The 15936-nt window shown below is 41.7% G+C and overlaps 1 protein-coding gene across 4 annotated transcripts in view; it reads right to left on the bottom strand.

Moving 5' to 3' along the window:
- ASB11 (ankyrin repeat and SOCS box containing 11) overlaps nucleotides 1-13690 on the bottom strand; it is a 38755-nt gene extending 25065 nt beyond the window's left edge. For 3 of the 4 annotated variants that reach the window (XM_077146748.1, XM_077146753.1, XM_077146749.1), the window contains exon 1: nucleotides 13487-13690. In XM_077146748.1, the coding sequence (XP_077002863.1) occupies nucleotides 13487-13667 (181 nt within the window). In that variant the 5' untranslated portion in view covers nucleotides 13668-13690. Of the gene's footprint in view, nucleotides 1-12451; nucleotides 12657-13486 lie in introns of those variants that run through there. The other variant, XM_077146751.1, reaches the window with a different exon arrangement.
- Nucleotides 13691-15936: the final 2246 nt, after the last annotated feature.

The raw sequence follows: 15936 nt of genomic DNA, 5'->3' as shown, positions 1-15936 counted from the left end.
GGAGAAGGAGAGTATCTTCTCTGTATTGGAGGAGAGTATCTTCTCGGGGAAGGTGAGCGCCGACGTGGCGGAGGAGAAGGAGTCCTTCGTCGAGGTGGTGGTGTGGGCGATCTGCGTTGCCGAGGAGGAGCTGGAGAAGGAGAACGTCGCCTTCTGGCAGGTGGTGGGGAGGGACTTCTTCTCCGTCTACCACGAGGGGAAGTCTCCCTCTGGCGCTTTCGTGGTGATGGAGAGGCACTCCGGGAAGGGGAATGTCTCCGCCGTCTGCCTACCTCACCATTTTTCACATGAGACCTCTTGGGTCGCTCATCTTCTGAGGAGGAGGAGGAGCCGGAGTCAGATGAAGACTGCTGGTTTTGTCGTCTATACTGGCGCCTCTGCTGCACAGAGTCTGCTGCTGCCATCTTGCCACCTTTATCTTCTTCGGATTCAGACAATTCTACTTTTCTAGGCTTGGGTGCTGGTGAAGGAGACTCTCTTTTCTCAGTACCTTTATGTTTTGTCACTTTACTTGAAGCTCTCCTTGGAGAGACAGAAACACAACTTTTTCTGGTACGGTTTGACTGCTGGGGTGTTGGGGAATGACGAGCTTTTGGCGGTGGAGTTGGTGGAGGTGAAGGCCGGTGCCTTCGCCTGGGAGGACTTGTTGAAGGAGATAACCTACGAGTTTTTCGAGGGGGACTAGATGTCCTCTTGGGAGGCTTCTTTGGTGGTGACCGGGAACGAGAAGAAGGTGATGATGAGCTACTCCCAGACAAGGACGCTGATGAGCGCCTTCTTCGTCTCACTGGAGATCTACTCCTTCTATGCCTTGGTGGAGGAGGCGTTCGTCTTGGTGGAGTTCTTCTCCGAGGAGAAGGCCGCCGTCGTGGGCTTGGCCGCCTTCTAGGTGAATATGATCTTGATCGGGATCTATGGCGCCGTCTAGGTCGAGTATGAGACGGAGAGCGGAACGAGTCCGGGACCTTGATTTGGAACGTGACCGAGATCTCGGTCGAGCCTTTTCCTTTTCCTTTTCCTTTTCTTTTCTGGAATTTTTTTCTGGAGAAGGTTCTTTAGGTTCTGGTATAGGTTCAGGCTTAGGAACTTTCAGGATGTCACTAGTAGAAGTGGCTTCTTGTACTGAAGGTTCTTTTACTTTTACTGAAGGTTCTGGGAGCTCTGGAGTTTTCTCCTTCTTTTCTGGAGCAGGGGAAGGACTCCGGCTCTTGGTTCTGTGACGGGGAGATCGAGAATGACTGCGCTTTCTCTCTCTCCTGACAGGGGAAGATCGTCTTCTAGGGGAAGGAGATCTGGATTTGCGTCTTCTTGGGCTTCGAGACCTTTCCCTTTTTTCTCTGCTGCTTTTTCTTCCTTATCCCTCTTATCTTTGTCTTCATCTTGCTTTTTCATAGATGCCAATTTTTCTTGTTCAATCTGTCTCTGCTTTATTTCTTCTTTCTTCAGTTCTAGGAAAGCAGAAGGGATTCCAGCAATGTTTTCTTGTGCACTTAACAGCAGGGGCCACAGTTCTCCCATAAATTCTCTAGCATTTTTTCCATTCAAAAACCCAGTCAGGTTGATTTGCATCATTTTGGAGTCTGGATTCTTTACTTCCAGCTGGTTAAATATAAACTCAATCACAACATCATCTTCAAATCCAAGGATTTCTGTTACTCGTTTTGTTATCCAAGGCTTTATAACCTCCAAATTTACTTTGCTCATGTCCACCTTTTTTTCTAGGCATTCTGCAAATTTCAGTTGCTTCAGTAGCTTCTTCTGTTTGTTGCTGAACCGATTATCCTGTTCTGCACTAGTTCCGCGAAGAAGCCCGCGTCCATCTTGCTGCCTCGCTCCGAGATCGCTCTCTATCCTATTAAAATGTTTTGAACCTCAACTTCCTGACCTCTAAAATGGGGACATGGCAATCTAGTACTGGGCAAGTGCTTTGGTCCCTAAGAAGGGCAATAAAATGCATTCATGATTTTAGCTGTGCAAGACAGTTTATGATTAATAAAAACACATGGTAGGGAAGTTCTCTAAGAAAGAGTCTCAGAACTTCCTTCAGAATTATTTTTCTTGTAATCACTTGTCTACAAACACTAACCAGCTTAAATGGGCATTTGAGAAGCAATCCTTTTTTAAAAATGCTAAAGGCCAGTCATTTGTTTTGGAAGAAAACCTACTCACCTTGTAAAAATTTGGCATTCTTCAACTTATAACTGTGCTCTTCAAATATGAAATAACATGTATACAATTTGGATTTAAAACAAAGGCCCCCCTTTCTCGATCTCTTCTAGGTGATCCTGATGGTGGTAAGAACTGGGTTTGCCCTTGCCTGCAACTTCCGCTAAAACAAAATCCCACCAAAGGTGGAATTGCATTCATTTGAGATACCTTAAGTCTTCAAGGAAAGAGTAAACTTACCAGTGGATGAGAACCAGAGTTAGAAACATTTCAATGAACCCTCTTCCTATACTGAAACTCAATTTTTATCTTCTGCCACCCTTTGGATTATGAAAGGAAGGAAAACTAGAATGCTATCTACAGGGTTAGATTACTACTGGAGCAATCATATGAAAACGATTTGATATAGAAGTAAATTTAGATGTAAAATTGTACATGTGCTATTGGGGAAAACAGCTAAAAGTCTAATTTTTACCTTTTTAGACTTTATTATTTCCTTGTATAAAGTGACAAAATCGGGCCTCTTGTGCCAGCTATATATTTTTTTTTAGTGCAGTGGCTGCCTTCTACTGTCTTCCTATTTTTGATAATGCAGATTGTTAGGAAATCTATAAGGAAGTAACTGATTCCAGGCAAATTGTTTTCTTCTTCCTTCTACCCACTCCAACCCCTAACCATCACCTTTTGAGAATATAGTATGCCAGTGGTGTTACCAGACAAAGGCTGTGGATTCTTTTGCCTGATGCCCTCAATGTCCAATTCATGAGACCCCGGGGTTTCAAAGAGAGAAAGAGTTTCTTATTAGGTGAGTAGTAGGAGAGCAGATGGCCTGATGGCCCAAAATCTGTCTCCTCAAACTGCAGTAATTCTGACAGTTTTATTAGAGAAAAGATGGGCAGGGTTTAGGATAATGAGCACAGTGGCCCCAGATGATATAATTTGATCTAATCATTGAGCATGCACAGATTGATTACACACTTAGTCATAGAATGTGTGTGAAAAAATGGCCGAGTGAGGTCTAAGCGACGTGTAGCTACTGCGCATGTCAGGCGGGCCCACTTTGGGTAGACCCAGACTCGGTCATCAAGATAACTTTGGACATGGGGTGGATTAGTTCTCGGCTAACCTAGACCCTTCATTTTTAAACATCAGGGGCTGTCTTCAGTGATTACAAGACTCTAAATTTGAAAAACTGGATAACCGGGTACAAATGAAGGTTAGTTGCAAGGTTTTTACAATCACACGTGCAGAAGATAAGGGTTAGGCAACCATTAGCAGAGATCAAGGCAGCTGGATTACAATTTAGAGCTTTCAGACATTTTCCTCTGTCTAATATAATATACCAGAAAGCAAAAAGGAGCATCTATATAATGATTCAGTAATCAAAATCATCCCCTAAATCTTGATTTCTTAGTTACAGCATACCTTGGTGTTCTAGTTTGCTAGCTGCCAGAATGCACTATACCAGAAACAGAATGGCTTTTAAAAAGGGGAATTTAATAAGTTGCTAGTTTACAGTTCTAAGGCCAAGAAAATGTCCCAATTACAACAAGTCTATAGAAATGTCCAATCAAAGGCATCCATCCAGGGAAAGATACCTTGGTTCAAGAAGGCCAATGAAGTTTAGGGTTTCTCTCTCAAGTGAGAAGGCACATGGTGAACACAGTCAGGGCTTCTCTCTTGGCTGGAAGGGCACATGGTGAACATGGCATCATCTGCTAGCTTTCTCTCCTGGCTTCTGGTTTCATGAAGCTCCCCGGGAGGCATTTTCCTTCTTCATCTTCAGAGGTCATTGGCTTGTGGACTCTCTGCTTCATGGTGCTGCAGCACTCTCTGCTCTCTCCGAATCTCCCATTCTCCAAAATGTTTCCTCTTTTATAGGACTTCAGAAACTAATCAAGACCCACCCAAATGGGTGGAGACATGTCGTCACCTAATTCAGCTTAACAGCCACTCTTGATTAAATCACATCTCCAGGGACATCCTCTGATACAGTTTCAAACATACAGTATTGAATAGGGATTATTCTGCCTTTATGAAATGGGATTTAGATTAAAACATGGTTTTTCTAGGGGACATACATCCTTTCAAACCAGTACACTTGGGAAAGATTCTGAGACAGTATTTGCCTTGAGTGTAAAAAGGTAATTTAGCAAGCTATTTTAAAAGCATCTTAGTAAACGATATTCATAAAATTAAATTAACTAGATATATTTTGTTTGATGATTTAAAAATACATGATATTTGTTAATCATTGGAATTTAGGAAAGGAACAGATTTTTGGTAAAACTCCCTTGTGGCAGATGGTAAGGAATATTATCAAACATTTGGGCGAGAATAGTCAGAGTCAAATACATTTTTTGTTACACTGGTAATCATTTGAGAATTGATTTAACTCCGTGTTTAACAGTTTTTTGTTCGGTTGGTTTTTAAAATAATACCTAATTATCAAGCACTGATAGAAATGCAGATTTGGGGATGGGGGGTGGGGGGAGACACCATGTCACAAACTGCAGGCAGTGCATTTGTGTTTTTAACCCTGAGAGAACTCTGCAGTTTAGGGTTCTTAAGACTGACTTCCAAAAAAATTAGCTAAAGTTTTACAGTAACATTTTTTCCCATTGTAAATATTTCTGTAATACTAACCAATTAGGAATTAGAATAGTACTTTTCTGAATGCACTCCTGTTTTTATTTTATTTTATTTTATTCAATATTTCTTAGCTGTGATCTCTGGAGCAAAAGCCAAGGCAGGAAAAAATAGTTTGTACCAGCTTCATGAAGTATGTCTTTAGGTTTTTGTAAATAATTTTAACTCAAATAAAATAGCTACTTTCAATTAAAAAAATTATACGTGTGTGTGTGCATGTATATATATACATATCATGTGCCACCTGACAGCACCCAATGAGAAAAGCATGGTGTCGCATCTGGGGTATGGCTGTCCAAAAGACATAACTTGAATATAATCATGAGGAAGTATGAGGCCAACCCAAACTGTGGGACAACCTACAGAATCACTGGCCTGTGTACTTATAAGGTCATAAAGGTCAAGGAAGGATGAGAAAGTGTTGTAGACAGAAGGAGGCTGGAGAGACGCCATGTGTAAATGCAACATGTGACTCTGGAGGGATCCTTTTGCCATCACGGACTTATTACGATGGAGACCCTGAATGGGGTCTCTGGGTGAAGAGATGTGGGAACACTTTATGCTGCTCTTGTAATTTTCTGTCCCTTTGAAAGTGGTTCCAAAATAAAAACTGAATAAAATGGAGCTCTTGGTGATCCCATTGCTCCCGATATGAATGCATGCTACTTTTGTAATAACAAAGATAAACAAGGGAACAAAGTTAATGTGGAAATACATTGGGTTGGTATCTCCATTTGTTCTTGAATTAGTTAAAGGTCTGAGAGTGGAGTAATTTTTTTTTTTTTTTTTTTTGCATGGGCAAGCACTGGGAATCAAACCCAGGTCTCCAGCATGGCAGGTGAGAACTCTGCCACTGAGCCACAGTTGCCTGCCCCTGAGAATGGAGTATTTTTAAATATCCTTGGATATTGGTAATTTGCATAAGCTGAGGTGATGAGATAATGTATGCATATAAACCCCGATTTGTCATGCTTGGTTTTTTCTAGGACATCTTTGTCTCACTCAATGGGAAGCATGTGGGAGAGGGTGTACTCTTGCCTAATGGCTCTTGGAAGTGGAAGCAGGTACTTGCAGTAAGAGGACAGCCTTTATCCATGGATTGAAACTCAGCACCCTGAATGCCACAAGAAGCAAACCCACAGCCTGTTGCTTTGTTTTTCTGTTGTTCCAACAACAACAGCCAGTCAATCTGGCCTTAGGTCCCCTAAAGTTACTAAAACTATTTGATTCAGAAATGAAAATAAGATGTAAGTGGCAACAGGCAATTGAAATAATTAACTTAGAGCATCAATACAAAATGGTTTTATTATTTCTTAAACTTGGCTTCAAGTGGAGTATTGTGTCCTCCTATCCTGCTGGGAAGCTCAGACCTTAAAGCCACCTCCAGTGGGTTGACTCGTGTACCTCAAAGAGATGACTCAAGTCCTCACCTCCAGCACCTGGGGATGTGACTGTATTTGGAAATAGAGCCTTTGCAGATGTCATCAGGTTAAGATGAAGTCCTACTGGGTTAGTGTTTTAGTTTCCCAAACCTGCCAGAATGCACGAGAGATGGGTTGGCTTTTAATAAAAGGGAATTTATTTAGTTAAAAACATAGTTTTTCAGAGGAAAAGCAGCTAAATTTTATCTGAGGTTTTCTTACACAAGAAGGCACAGGGCCATCTCTGCTGGCCTTCTCTCCAGGCTTCTGTTGTTACAACAGCTCTCACCAGGGTGATTCTTTCCTGCATCTCCAAAGGCCTGGGCTGAGCTGCGAGTGCTGAGATGAGGTATACTGAGCTGCTTGGGCTGTGCTGCATTGATATTTCTCATTTAAGCATCCAGCCAATTAAACTAAACATCACTCATTGCAGCAGGCATTCCCCCTAGCCCACCGTGGATGTAATCAGCAACAGATGAGCTTCACATGCCATTGGCTCATGTCCACAGCAACAGAACTAGGCATCTTCACCTGTCCAAGTTGACACCTGAACCTAACTACCACTGACAGGATGGGCCCTAAATCCAATGACTGGTATCCTGAAAGAGGACTTCAGAGACAGACACACACACACGGAGGAGACAACCTTGTGAGGACTGATGCGTGATTGGGGGGATGTGGCTACAAGCCAAGGGACCCCAGGGATTGCTGGCCACCATCAGGAGATAGGAGAGAGGCAAGAAAGAGTGCTTCCCCAATTGGGAGTAATTTTTTACAATGGTCCTAGGAAGCAAATACAACCTCTTAGTCCTTTTCAAACTTTCCACTGACTTTCTGTAATTCATCAGTCTCATTTTGGTAGCTACACAGTGGCATAGAAAAATCCCCCAAATCAAATTTTGAGTGAGAGAAGCGAGACCGGAAAGAATCTGGTTTTATGATTCAGTTTCTACGAAGTACAAAAAAGAGGCCAGACTCACCTTTCATTTGGGGGATGTGGGTCTGGGGGCACGGGGCACCTCCTGGGAAGTGCACAGCAGGGGTCCCCATGGATGATAAGCAGTTTCCTGCTCTTGGGTGCTGGTTCCCAACTGGGTTGACTTTGTACAGATTCATAAAGCTGCTCGCTCAGGATTTGTGCACTTCTCTGTATTTATGGTACACTTCCATGAAGAGTTTTTAAAAACGACTCAGGCCAATTCACTTTAAAACTGTAAAGCTGCCATCCTCCTCAAAGCCCCTCTCCTGGCTGGGGTTAGAGCAGGGCACAACCATCTCTCGTGCTCTGGGCCCACCTCGTTTTTCTCGGTGCCCAGTGGGGTGGGGAGAAGTGAGAGGGACAGGGAAGAGGTCTTTTCAGGGAACTGGAAGGGGATGCCAGCCCTACCGGCTCTGTGTAGTAGTTTCCCAGGATTGCCATAAGAACGGACCACCAACTTGATGGTTTAAAATAGCAGAAATGTATCCTCTCATTAGATTTTCAAAATTAGATTTTTTCAAAATCAAGGTGTGGGCAGGGCCATGTTCCTTCAATCCTTCCTTGCCCCCCCCCCGCAGTCCTTGTGTTAATATGCATATATATATACATATATATATTAGATAAGATAGTATTTATGGGAGTTTATTTGAGCAGTCTGCGATTCATGAATCAGGTAGCATTCAAACTGCAAGTAGAAAGGAACCCCACTGAGAGGGTGGAAAGGAGGAAATTCTATAGGGCCAAGGCAAAAGCAAGTGAAGAAACATTCTGATTGCCTGACATTACATTTCCATTTTCTACAGGGGGGAGGCTTGCAGAGTGGGGCGCAGCCCGACGTTGATCTGTATGGTATGCTTGTCCCGTTCTGATAAGCTGTCTCTACTGGACGCAAATCGGTTCATTCCCAGGCGTTGCGTATTTGCAATTCTGTAAGGGTGTGTTTCCATTGTCCTATTTTCTTGGAAAGCTCCTGCAGTTCAATTGTTTTTTTTTTTTTTGTCTTCTGGAAAATCCATTCTCAGAAAGGGGTCCCTGCCAACACAGGTGGCCATTTTACTGTACTTAACACTTGGCTGGTAGCTGCCCCACGCTCTAATCTGTGTCTCGTCATCACGTGGCTGCCTTCTCTGTGTCTCTGAGCCCAAATTTCCCTCTTATAAGGATGCCAGTCTTATTGGAGTCAGGGCCCACCCTCATCCAGCATGACCTCTTCTTAAGTTGATCTCCTCTGCAAAGACCGTATTTCCAAATAAAGCCCCATTCACAGGTTCTGGGTGGATGTGAATTTGGTGGGTGGATGGGCGGGGTGGGGGCACACTATTAAATCCAGCACACTTGGCCTCCAGCTCAGTTGTAGCTCCTGGCCCGTGGACTTGCTCTTTGCATCCAGGCTCACTCCTAGGCAGGTTTCCTAAGCAGTGGCGCTCGGCTGGCCCCCTGTCCAAGCGCCCGCCATCAATGCCGCATCCTCTGCACCACGTGCTTCTGAAGGCTTGTGGAGCCATCTTCCATTCCAGCAAGCAAGAGGGAACGACGGGGCTGGCCCCTGCTTCTCCCTCCTCACGCCACTGCTTACCCCTTCTCTTTCTCCCATCGGGTAGTTGAGCAAGTTGTCTGCTGAGCAGACTTCCAAGTTGACAGTGAGGTACCAGCCTCCCCTTTTGGCAGGTGCCCCTTATCTGCACTTGTACTTCTCCTGGACCCCCATCCCTTGCTGTTCAGGAGAGGAGGGAAAGCAAGAAGAGCCAACAACCCTTTGCCTCACATAAAGAGGTCTCAGCCAGCCAAGCAGCAGAAGAAAGACCTGAATTCAGGTTCTTGAGACTTCAGAACACACCCTGTTCTGGTTTTAAGAACTACTGATTTTTAAAGTCTGCCTCTCCTAGAGGTAGTCCCTAGACTTGTCATGATGCTTTGGGATCCACCTTCTCTCTATAAATAGTAGGCAGTGAATCAATTGTATCTCATTAAAAGCAGAACTCATTTTTATTTTCCTATTGGATACGAAACCACTTTCAAGGAAGCTACCTTCCTGTTTACACTGCTTTCCAGCTCCTCAAAGGATCATGAAGAGCTTCACACAGAGCCCTTTTCTAGAAACCCTGCCATGGGGAGGCTGGGGGTGGGGGTTGGGGGTGGGGTGGGTCTCTCCTGTTTTTCTAATCATGTTCCCAACATGCAGTGGCTCACTCTGATCATTCTTGTTTTGCAAATTAGAGCTAATTGTGAAAAATTAAGGATAAAAGTTCTTTGGCAGCTAGGGAGTTTTTCCATTCCTTTCAGGAAAAATGCAACTAAGCTCTCCAAATAAATGAATGGTTAAGTAGTAATCAAAAATGATTTTCTTCAAAGGGAATCTATTTTTAGTTATTTGGCACACTGCCCGGGTCACAGGGCTGCAGGCACACTATGGAGATAGTTTACTCTGCAGATCTGTTTACTTTTTCCTGATGAGGTGTACGGAAAATGTTTGAGTACTTATTCCTCCCCCCCACTCTTGCATTTTTCTCAGAATGGGATTTATAGCTCATGTCCTCAGCCTCCTCAAATGACAATTTCATGACAGCTTCTAAAACCACAGATCTCAGTCGCAAAATTGATTCCGATGGGCTTCAGTCTGTCCAAGTTCCACGTAGTCAAGCTCAAAACCAATTATTCTTTTTACTGACGTGCAATTTTCACTCTGCCTAACTCCACCAAGTCTGACATTCCTGGCTTGATTTTCTAAAACATCACCCAGCTGTGCACTGACCACAGCCTTTATTCTTTATTCAAGTTCCCAGATCAGAGAAAAGCAACATCTCCTTCTGTAGCATTTATCCGAGAAAAGTCCAAAGGAACTTCAATTGTGAACCACAATAGAGGCAAGAACTTGGCAGAACTGATGACCTTTTAGGTAAAACAAAGGTAATCAAGGAAAAAGAAATCATAGAATTTCCTGAGATATCTAAAATATTTTAAGAAAATCGAGTGAAATCTCTCCGGAACTGTCAGTTGCGCCCTGGAGATGGAACACGATGAACATGGCCTATAATGAACATGTGTTAGAAGGAAGGCTCCTTTGAACCCAGGAGGGCCAGCAGAGCTGAGCTGAAGGTGACCGGTAGGGAGGCAGGGCCCGGCTGGAGACTGGCAATCCCACCTGGGGAAAAGCCAGCAGACACCCATCTAGGTGACACTCAGAGGACGCTTAGATGAGACAAGGCTTGATGAGACAACCAGGAAAAGGAAATTAGAGCAGAAGGCTAGGTAGAGGCTAGAAATGGGAAAAGTACAGGACAATCCTGTTGGAATGGGGAGGATGGGGAAAAGATGGCAGCAGGATGAGCCAGGCAGAAGTCAGTCCTTTGAATTTATAACAAGGAAACCGGATTTTAAATGTCACACGTAGAACAGAACTAATCCTTTAAACAGGCCTTAAAATGGCCTTTTATTTTTAATTTTTTAGAAGAAAGGTAGTATTGTTCCACAAGTCCTTACCCACAATTATAAAATGCCCCAAATTCTGAAAAACCAAGTTCTTCTCAAAGTCTGATGCAAACTCCTTTTGGCAGCAAAACATATCCAGGACTCAGATCAGGCAATTTATTATTTTTATTGCTATTTTTCCCTTGGCGTGAATATTCATGTTCACTAGAAAAATATCAAAACGTGTGAGTGTGGGAAGCAGCTTCAGACCCCACCAGGGGTGCAATGTAATATACAGTACATGCTCTGTGTCCTCTCTCTTATATCCCCCAAATCCTGAATTCTGAAACACAGCTGGTCCAAGGCTTGTGGATAACCAATTACCAACCTGTATATGGACTTTCCTTTCATCAAGGTTGAGAACCAGGTCACTGTCATAAATATAGCTCCAAATTCTGACCAAATTAGTGAAGGTTGAAAAACCAGATGACCTGTCTAGAGGAGCATGTGTCTTTCAACACTGCAGAAACTTCTCTGGGCCCAAGGCAGAGTCTGGTTATCCATCAGGTAGGGCACACAGGGCTGGGAACTTTTCAACGGTCTAAGACCATATTTCAACCTAAAAAATGTATTGTCTACAAAATCCACCAAGAAGTCTGTAAAATCAAAATGAATAACCACGGCCAACCACAGCTTAACTCAACTCTCACAAATCATCTACAAATACAAAAGTTTAAACCACAAAGACATATGAAATAATGTATTCCAGAATATGAGATCGCACAATAAAAAATCTTTCCAAGAGATTTTACAGTAAAAAAAAAAAAAAATTTAATGAAGGATATGATGTTTGCCCCAGCTGAGCTTTTTCTGCCCTCCCCTTGCTTTTGACAGCACCGATTGTAGTTTACAGGAACATAATATGCTGGTGGAATCAAGAAATTTAACCTTGGACTGAAACTTTTGGAAGTCAGTTAGCTAACGTAATGATTAAACCTCGTATGTTTTTCCTGACAAACAATCATCTGGCCAATGAACAGCATATTTACCACTCCCACAAACTTTTGTTCTTGATTTTTAATGCATTTTAGCTTTTAAATACATGGTATCTGACTGATATTGCCAAACCAAAAAAAAAAAAAACTGTTAGAATCATGTAAAAAGAAAACAAAACTACTGTTTCTGGCATATGACTGCCTGTATTACTATATTACTATAGAAAGCCTTATTTACCAAATCTGGATATGCTCTATAGTCTATGTAAGTATGTGCACATGTGTGTATACATATATATATATATAGGAGGGAAATTAGCATGCTAGTTCTCATTCCCTGCTTCTTGTTAACGATAATTGAAAAATACAGCTTTGCTCTCCTAATACTATGCCACTTGCCAATTAAATGCTGGTGATCCTAGGAGCCTGAGCATGTAAAAATATCTGAGCTAAGGAATGAATGAGCTCTATTTACAAGATCTGTATTATGCTCCAGACTTCAATTCAAACCATGCTAAGTGTGTATATAGGTTTTGCATATTATAAAGCCTTTCTAAGACTGTACTTAATCTAGACCACAATACCAGGAATAATGCACACAAACAACAGGAGAGAATATTTTTAACATGTTCCTGCCATTACTGACTTTGCTGGATTTACCTAATGTAAATCAGGAGTAGGTCTTATCTATGAGAACCCCAAAACTGGTGTTACTGAAAATTTTGGATTTGAGTTTTAGACTTACAAATTAAATTAGAAAACAGCTTTTCAGTCAGGCTTAACTGGAAACTAAAGAAACATTATTATTATTATCTAGTCAAAGTACAACATACCTCCCTGAAATGTGTGACAAATGTAATCCCCAAAAGACACCTGTTTCCAAAGTCTGGGCCTTCTGACACTTTCTGCAACTTCAAGATTCTTTTCATTTTCCCCCGTGAATTGAAGCATTCTGATGCTTCGTCCTTGAAGGTCTTACGTCTTCGGATAAGACTGCTGTGCTCTTCAAAGTTGTCTAGAGTATTGGGCTCACATAAGTCTATTTTGAAAGAGAATCCTGGATGCAAATGGAAAGTGGACACTGGATAAAGAATGATGTAATGCTGGAACCCCTGCAAACACTAAAAATACATAGGGAAATTCCAAACTCTGTTTATGGATAAATACTCCTCTATCGAGTGACAATCCCAGCAGTGACAGGGATATTTGTTTCATTTTCTATCTCAGTGTCTCACTACAGTTAAGGTGAATCCTTTCTTGACAGAAATGGAGACTAATTTCTACAGAGCATGAGCCTTTAAAATGTACCAGAATCTTGGCATTTCATATTAGAAGAAACTTTGTTTGCAGTGCTTTACATGGCGTCACATATGAATACCGAAGGTTTTTTCCCTACAATGACAAGTGGCTAATCAACTCCAATTGTAAAGGACACCACAAAAATATACATCACATGTCATGTTTGCGGCTTTAAATCAAATTAATTGGTCAATCTATTTCCTGAGGAAATTGAGTCTTGTTAGAATGCTCTCCATTGTTAAAGTTTGACTTACAATATTAAGGAAAATAATCCTATATGTCTTTTGGCCATTAGAAATGAGGTTTCTTGAAATACTCTTAGAAAGCCATTAGTTTACTTAAATAATGCTACTACTAGATCTACTAACTTGCGGAAAAATAAAGCTAAGTCTCCTTCACAAATTGGTGCACTCAGCCCCACTTTGTTACTTTAAATAATAGATAATTTTAAAACTACCCACTCAAAACCAAAGTTATCAATAACATCTGCCTTCCAGAAATGCTAGTCATATGAATTATCTGGAAGGCCTTTTTTTTTAAGTATTGGGAACAAATTTATGTATTTTTACCTGAAACTCCACCATAGATTTCTTCTGCTATCCTAGCCGCTTCTTTTCTATTTCCTTTGACGATATAGAAATGGGTTAGGAGAGCCAAAAAAACTTTAATTAAAAGCTTGAAGAAAAAAAAGGTAGCAAACATTGTAATAAAGATGTTTTTAAAGCCATAGAAAACAGGACCATCTTCCATTTTGGCTTTTCTGTATAGCTTCCTAGGACTGCAAAATTTCACTGAGCTATAATTGGTAACATATGACATCTATTTTAAACCTTCCAGCACTCTGTGCTCCTGTTACCGGGAACTGTTTGTAGGTTCTAATCTAACTGTGATTTGGCAGCCGCCATGTACTGACATTGGTGGCAATATTCAACGCACTAAAGAATCTTCCTTCCAACTAGAAACATCCAGCAGTTGCAGAACTACATTAATCAATACTATTTAACAAATGGGATTCATGTCCGAATCTTTTTAACTCCTAAACCCCTACTTTTACTACAGTCGGTTGGAAGGCAGGGTTCGAAAGGAGCTAAAAGAAACTTGGATGCACAGGGACATGGCAAGTTATTTGACACTGATACCCAAAAGTGCAATTACACTTAATGGGAAATACTATCCCTGTGACATTTCCTCTTCACTTGAATGTTTATGAAAGATAAAGCCCACGTCTAAAATATGATTTGTTAAAGATCATGTGCTCAAAGATGGGATTTAATAGATGGCCCATTTTAGCGACCTCTCCCAGTGAAGGCCTCAGTCTGGAAGCATCTAGACAACTCGCAAGATGCAGTTTTATTCCTGCAGCAAAGTTCCTGATCATTCACTTCCCATTTTAAGTGGCAGCGAAGGTGGTCGTGCCCCCTGAAAAACGTGTCCCATCCTTGCTCACGAAAGACTCATAGTGAAATGGATGAAAAAAATGCCCTAGGTACGTCCTGGGGATGTACCCAAAGAGTCTACAAATCCACTTTCTTCCTTGGACAATGTTCACTTTTAACTGTCCAACGTACATCAGCTGGCCAATACAAGTGAAACTGATATATTTTTACTTTCCTCACCACTCAAGGCCTCTTCCTTCTCTCTTGGCTATATTAGATTCTCTAAATTTCTACAACCTATTGAAAAAGTCAAGATACAATTCTTAGACCAGACTACATAACTCGTGTTTAGTCAATGCTTTATGCAAAATTATGGTAGTTCCGCCCGGTACTTGGGCAAAGTAGAAGAATGCCTACCCACATAAGAACTGTTTCACTATACTCACTTTAGAAAGCTGACACATAACACTACAACTTTGAACCATATATATAGCTCATCCATTTTGGTGTCACGGCACATAATCTTGTATTGTTTCCACTCAGGGAATAGATACAAATATACAAGGCTTACTTCACCAAGTTTAGATTACCTGGTAGAACACAAATGTATTGAAAATAACTGGATGAAGTATTTTAGCTCTTTTCAGGTATCTCTCTTCCTTCAACTGTACTCTAAAAAGGCAATCATTTACTCATGTCAGGCCAGGGACACATACCATTAACAGTTGTTGTGGCCTTAATTTTTATTTAAAACATGGTTGTCCTTTGCTTTACATCCCAGAAGAGTTGGCCATAAGAAGCTCGACTTATTATTTATTTTGGGGGGGCATGGGCAGACTCCGGGAATCAAAACTGGGTCTCCGACCTGGCAGCTGAGAATTCTGCCACTGAGTCACTGTTGCACCCCCGTTTTTAAAAATTTTTACTTATTTTTTATTTTATTTTTTGAAGCTCAACTTTTTTTAAGGTTCAAATGAATGTCTCTCCTTTGGAGACCATCTTTTCTGTAATACGAAGGTACTACATTTGAGATAGGTGCAAAAGACCAGTAAATGAGTTAATCTACACTATCTTTTTTTGCTTGTTGTTTTTCTTTTTTTTTTTGCATGGGCAGGCACTGGGAATCAAACCCGGGTCTCCAGCATAGCAGGTGAGAAGTCCACCTGCTGAGCCACCATGGCCTAACCCACACTATCTTTCACAGATGAAACAGTCTACAGCACCAAGATTTCTCAGCCTCAGCACTATTGACATTTGGAGCTTGATAACTTATCAGATCAGGGCTGTCCTGCCCACTGCAAGATGTTTAGCAGCTTCCCTGGACTCTCCCACTCCATGCCAATTTCTCCCACTTGCTCCACTGTGACAAGAAAGGCTTTCAGACATTGCCTCGTGTCCCCTGGGGATACCCAATCACCTTCCAGTTGAGAACCTCTGAGCCACAGCCAAATAAGAATGAAAGGATAAAGTAGAGACAATTCCTCAAGGTACTGTTGAATACAATCAATAAATTCTTTACAGAATTCTAATGTTTATAGTTTCATATGAAAAAAATCCAGCTACAAGAATACAATTTAACATCAACTGGCCAGGTTCTTTTGGAAACGGAGAAATACAAAGAGGTCTTTAAAACACCTCACACA

Source organism: Tamandua tetradactyla, chromosome X, assembly GCF_023851605.1.
Source record: "Tamandua tetradactyla isolate mTamTet1 chromosome X, mTamTet1.pri, whole genome shotgun sequence".
Classification (NCBI taxonomy): domain Eukaryota; kingdom Metazoa; phylum Chordata; class Mammalia; order Pilosa; family Myrmecophagidae; genus Tamandua; species Tamandua tetradactyla.
This window is presented reverse-complemented; position numbering and strand designations above follow the sequence as displayed.